The sequence below is a fragment of the Sinocyclocheilus anshuiensis genome, unplaced genomic scaffold, assembly GCF_001515605.1.
Source record: "Sinocyclocheilus anshuiensis isolate Anshui unplaced genomic scaffold, SAMN03320099.WGS_v1.1 scaffold863, whole genome shotgun sequence".
Classification (NCBI taxonomy): domain Eukaryota; kingdom Metazoa; phylum Chordata; class Actinopteri; order Cypriniformes; family Cyprinidae; genus Sinocyclocheilus; species Sinocyclocheilus anshuiensis.
Genome location: NW_015547725.1, coordinates 157,940 through 164,120, shown reverse-complemented (window position 1 = coordinate 164,120; position 6,181 = coordinate 157,940). Strand labels below are relative to the sequence as shown.

The 6,181-nt window shown below is 37.5% G+C and overlaps 1 protein-coding gene across 1 annotated transcript in view; it reads right to left on the bottom strand.

The window, feature by feature from the left end:
- The window catches only part of LOC107704254 (dmX-like protein 2), an 82,434-nt gene that overhangs the window by 23,265 nt on the left and 52,988 nt on the right, over positions 1 to 6,181 (bottom strand). Inside the window, exons 20-25 of the mRNA XM_016507137.1 lie at positions 5,840 to 6,009; positions 4,698 to 4,795; positions 4,396 to 4,561; positions 2,161 to 2,425; positions 1,181 to 1,953; positions 345 to 365 (exon numbers count right to left, since the gene is read on the bottom strand). Of these exons, the coding sequence (XP_016362623.1) occupies positions 345 to 365; positions 1,181 to 1,953; positions 2,161 to 2,425; positions 4,396 to 4,561; positions 4,698 to 4,795; positions 5,840 to 6,009 (1,493 nt within the window). The remainder of the gene's footprint in view (positions 1 to 344; positions 366 to 1,180; positions 1,954 to 2,160; positions 2,426 to 4,395; positions 4,562 to 4,697; positions 4,796 to 5,839; positions 6,010 to 6,181) is intronic.

Sequence of the window (6,181 nt, the reverse complement as noted above, 5' to 3'; positions counted from 1 at the left end):
GCTCTCTCTCGCTCTCTCTCTCTCTCTCTCTCTCTCTCTCTCCCACTCTCTCCCTCTCTCTCGGCCCACAGCAGGCATGTTTGTCTGGGTGTGACACTTCGTTACCCTCCCCCTCTGACTTCCCTCAGGGCAGGGAGGGATCCTGCGCGCGCACAGACACACACACACACACACACACACACACACACACAGAGAGAGAGAATATCCAGAACAGATCAGGAATGGCCAACATATTATATGTTTAGTAAGTGTTGGATAATACTTAGCTGGAAATATACAACTAATCAACATCATGGATTTTGCGATCATTTTAATGTACTTCTAAGCAATTCAGTTTCCTAGACTTTTGGTACACTAGTCTTGCTCTTCCTTGCATATTTTAATTATGTCTTGGAGTTCAAATTTCAACAGTTTAATTTATTTTCATGATTCAGTTCTTTTGAACTGTCCATTTCAATGAATCGCTCACAACATAATTCATCACACACAGACTTCTCTGTGTGGTATTTTACATTATTTAAATGTTTTGTGCATACTGTTTATTACTACATATTGTTACTTTGCATATAAATTAACTAAATATTATTCCTTGTGTTCATTTAGTGAAAATTATTTTAAACTAGCTTTCTACTGTATTTTATATTTTGCATTTAACATTGTCTTCAACTGCTGTTCCTCTGAAAAAAAAATCTATTAAAGTTGTGATGAAATTGAAGTAGCAACAGATATTTTCTTCTGTATTGTAACATACATCTGAGTGAAAACTATCGCAAAAAGAAAAAATGTAAAGCAGGGACTTGGTTCTATGTATATGTATGTTTAAGCAGACTAAATGATAGGAGAAGTCCTGCATAAATCACCAGAGACTCATTTTCACTGGAAGGTGCAGTTATGATATTTTCAATAAGCATTAAGTCAAAATGAAACATATGCATAGATCAACCGTTTAAAATAAGATCTATAACATTAATTTAGAAAATATATAGAGTGAATTTTCATTTCATGTAAATTTTTAAATATCATGATATACTATACACTGTCAAAATGTGGAACAATACAGAGATTGACCATCTCATGGCATATAGTGGTTCTTATATAGTACAGCATACAGTATAGTGGTTTATCAAAATCCCAATCAAGGTTCATTCTGAGATCGAAATCTTGCAATGAAATGGTGAGCATATACCTTATAGTTGCAGATGTGGTGCATGGCCTCGATTTCTTTCTCCAGCCAGTTGTAGAGCTGAAATCGCAGTTTGCCACCATCCACCTCATATCCTGTTGCCAGCGTCCGCAGCTCCGTCATGAGGATCTTCAAACAGGCTCGGAACTTCAACTGTTCGGCGATCACGTCCACCTCTGACTCACCCGTTGGGTCTTCACGCTGCAGGGCTGCTGATTCGGATGGCTTTTTGGCCTCCTCATCCTCCACCTCTGGTTTCTTCATGGTCAGCCCACCCTCTTCATCCTCATCTTCTTCCTTATCAAAACCCCAATCCAACTGTAGACCCTCATCCTCCATTTTAACCATCGGTTGACTCCAGTCCAACCCGGTGGAAGACGCTGCTCCCCAGGCCTGACTGGGGATGCCAGGAGCTCCCCAGTCGAGATCTGAAGCCTTTCCTCCGTTCTCCTGTGGCTGGGGGGCACTGACGTTGGCCACAGATGAGCCCTTACTCAGATAAGATGCTTTCTTAGTGACTTTAGGGATTTTGGATAAGACCTCAAGGGCCAGGAGTGGGCAGCCCACCTTAAAGTGAGCGTTAGCGGTGGTGAAGAAGAGTTTCCGCTCTATCAGGTTTATTTCGTCTGCGCAGTTGCGTTCTGATGTTATACCAACTGCAACCCTAGATGCTTCAGGCTTGGCAAAATGTCGTCTAATAATCAGAGGGTGCGCGCGCAAGTAGTTATAGAAACTAAAGACGACAGGATTGCAAGATTTCACCAGAACATCTGAAAAAAAAGAGAAACTTTCTGTCTCAAAAACACTGTTACTAAAATGATTAGTTACAAATTTACTCACTAGTTGATGGGTGTTACATGATTAGTGGTGTATGTTATGATTACTGCTGTTAATATTTTAAGCATTCATTGGTAGCTATCATATTGCTGTTTTATTAAAGCAATCAAATCAGTTGCTGTAACACAGTGACTCTTTACCAGGGTTCTTATCATCCTCTTTGTAAATCTGCTCCAGCAGTGTGTCCAGGGCTCTGGTGTAGTCCTTCATGATCCAGTACGCAATGCTCCTCAGGAATGGGTCAGGGTGCAGTTTGGTACAGGAGAAGCCACTTCCATCTCTGTTGCAGCCGAGAACCTTCTCGTACAGGATACCCTGGCAGGTGGAGGAACTCTCATAATCAGCCTCGTAAAGACGAGCAACAATCATTGCAAGCTGGATGTCCTCCATTTTCTCCAGACAAACCTACCAGAGAGACAGACCAACTTGTCAAGAACATACACAGGTTGACAGGGCTGTCAATAGATTAACATTTTTAATCGGATTAATCACACCCTTTTTCTGTGATTAATCACGATTAATCACACAATTAATTTACTATATCCAGCAAAGTAAACCAAAAGATTGAAAGGTGATTCTCACAAATCTCTATTTTCTACAAGCTCTTTTCAAGATAAATTTAGATGTTTTTCCAAAAAAGGACACTTGGAGACTCCAAAGGTACACCAAAGAACCAAATTATATAAGGAGTCCACATAAATTATACATTTATGCACACCAAAGCACACATGAAAGAAAAAAATCTGAATTGTATAATATGTGTCAACAGCAAAGAGCTTGTTTACATTTTAGATGAGTCATAGACTGCATGTATCTACTACAGAACACAGATCCATTCAGAATAACTAAACACAGCAACATACACATGACAAATCAAAACATTATCGTGAATGTGTTTGGAAACAACGTGAATGTACGGAAATGTCTGTGCCTGTGCATAAATACAATGTGCGATCATCAAGAGCACTCATACACGCATTAATATAACAGACTCACGCGTGCTTACTGTACGACTCCTGTACGCCACCGCAATCATCTTTACCTTGACTGCAATCTTCATTCATTAAAACTTTACTAGAATAGCTAGCGGTGGGATGTTTTCAGTCTGTATTTCACACAGCATGATGTGCGAGGGCTCGCACTCTTCAGAGACAATCACAGAATATGACAGAGCTTGTGTTTTAAAGCAAAACACACTGGAATAATTCACTGAAAATGCAATGCGAGTCCGTATTCTCTCTTCCATCTATGATGTAATCAGCCTGGTTTTCTTTACAATAGTGCTGCTTTGGACGGATTGTTTGAATGCATTCGCTAGCTGGATCATTGGACTGAAAACTTCCCAGAGTTTAGCGGCTTAAAATGATCTGATCAGAGAAGCAAATTTGGTTTAAAGGGTTAGAATAAAAATTGTGCTTCAGTAATTTTGCATTAAACTATTTTAAGATATTAAGGATTGTAAAATTAATTACTATATTAACGTTGACAGCCCTAATTTCACTCCAAAATTAAGATTGCTGAAAAACAATGAAGCCTAATTTTATTTTCATTTTTGTTTTACATTGTGACATTACATTAATTACAATTAAGCAACAAAAAAAAAATATATATATATTGTCGTCATTACAAAAAAAAATATATATATATTATTTAAAATTGTAAACCATTTATACATTATTGTAGTATATGATGTACTGCCTTTAATCTATACTGATTTAAACAGAATTATTGTATTTTTCAACTATGAAACATCACTGTATAAGTGGAAATCTAACGAGAATCACCATAAAATTATAATATAAATTGAAAATAATGACAATTCTTTAAAAATGTAAATGCTATACTACTGTACTATTTGAGGGGAAAACATGGAACATCATAAAAATAAATATATATTTTATCTTTTTAAAATGGTATCAGGCTTTTTTTATTTATTCATTTTATTTATTGTTTGCACAATTATATGTGACTTTTCATTCATCTATTCAAAATAAAAATAGACTAAAAGCAGAAGCAAAGCTCATTTATATTCCTAATATAGCTCCACACATCTCATTTTAACAACCTATATACTGACGTAATCTCTCATGAGTAGTGCTATCACTGTGTTTTCACTGTGTGCTGTCAGACATCCAGCCTAAGGTAAATTACAGCTGTCATATGTCCATCAGGGGAGTTTATCTGTGATGTTTAGACTAAACTGAACCGCTCAGGGCTGTTATATCACACTCCACACTTCACAGACGACCACACGCTCTATGACGTCACAACCAAACCAAACTCTGCAGACTCCACATCTAAGAGATCAACAACAGACACTTTCTATATTTTCCTGGGATTGAATTTCAGCACAGTTAAAATAGGACAGTGCAGACCTCAATTGCGTCTTTCAGGGAGCCAGCGAGCAGGAAAAATGCAGCTGACTGCTCAAAGCGCTGTTTGCCCAGGAGAGAGAAGGCGTTCTTTAAAGCCGCCTTCCTCCAGCGGTCCTCACTGAAGTTATGGCTGAAAAACTGGGTCATCTTCTCATCATGTTGAGACCTACACAGAAATCAATACATTAATAAACAGGCAGAAAGCCCACAGCAACACAGCATCAAGAGAATAGCACACTGCATATGAGATGCAGCTTTATGAAGGTAACACTATGAATAAGAGTCAGTGAGTTTTGAAGTACCTAAAGAGACCCCAGAGAACAGCCTTCTTCTTCATGGCCAGATAGAAGAGAGCTGCATCCAGCGGATCATTATGCCTCTGAAATGCTGCTTTGGCTACCTAATACAGAGGCAGAGATGTAGTTTTTATTTATGAACTGTAATTATCACCATTGCCATACAGTATGTACTCAAAAGACCTGTTTACAGCAAGATAACTATAATTATAATTATATTAGCATCTACACCAATGGAAGACAAGTTTTGGTTTATTCTAAATGCCACTTTTAATGCTCAAGCTCTTTAAAGCAGGATGGACTCTGATTGGCTGTCATTCTTTTTATCATTTATCAGCTGGATAAAATCGTTCTGACAGTGATTCCAACAATCATTCTGGGCCGTTTATTGTTATAGTTCAGGTGCAATTCTTTTAAACTTAGAATGATTTTTAAAACGATATTGTTACCGTCCTTGGTGTGAACGGGTCTAATATTAACTGCATTAAAAATAAATAAATAAATAAATTTAGATTACATTTCAACTGAAGTGAAACTGTATAGAAATGCAATGAACAAAATTGAACTGAATTAAAGTCAACTGAAATTTCAAATGAACTGAAATTAAATGAATTAAAGTGAACTGAAACTGAACTTGAAATGGAGCAGAGACTGAACTGATTAGAAATGTAATGAAATTTAAACTAAACTTAACTGAAACTAACTGAACTGCACATAACTAAAATTGTAATGAATTAGAAATGGATTAAATTTTATGGAGAGTGAAAGTGAAAATGAAAAAGATCACCAGACTTTGAATATTTTGAAGTCAGGAATCAAAATAATTAAACAGTGGTTAATGAAATTCTCCTTCGGGAAACTTTCTTGAAACTTCCTTTGTTGTTTCTAATCCTATCAGCCAATAATAGTCATTTGACTATTATTGACTTTATGATCACTATTGGTTAATACCAGTGGTTCCTAACCATTTTCCTTTCATAAAAATTATGGCTGTCCCATTTAAAAATGAGTGAGAATCAGATGTGCTTGATTTGAGAGATATCCAAAATGTGTATGTTTGGGGCACCTTCAAGAACAGGATTGGAAAATACTGTTTTCTCATTTGTAAATAACGCTATGTGTGAGCAAGAATGCTTTAGTAGTCTCACCTTCTCCACCATCCGCCTCAGTGTGTTAATGTTTCTGACCCACCAACCGGCGCCCACCGCCCTGAGCTCAGACCACTGCGGATCTCCTCTCTGCATGGCAGGAATCATGTTCAGCATCTCCTCCTCAGCTTCTGAGTGGAACGCCCACGCAAAGTGACATGTGGACACACCTGGACACACAAACACAGTATAAAGGCAGATTCACACCAAGACCAGAGATATACATGAGGCTTTCGATCCTTAATAACAAGTGAATGCAGCACTTACGACAAGCAAGCAAAAAAATAAAAAAATCTAGATGTCAACATTAAATACACACACACACACACACACACACACACA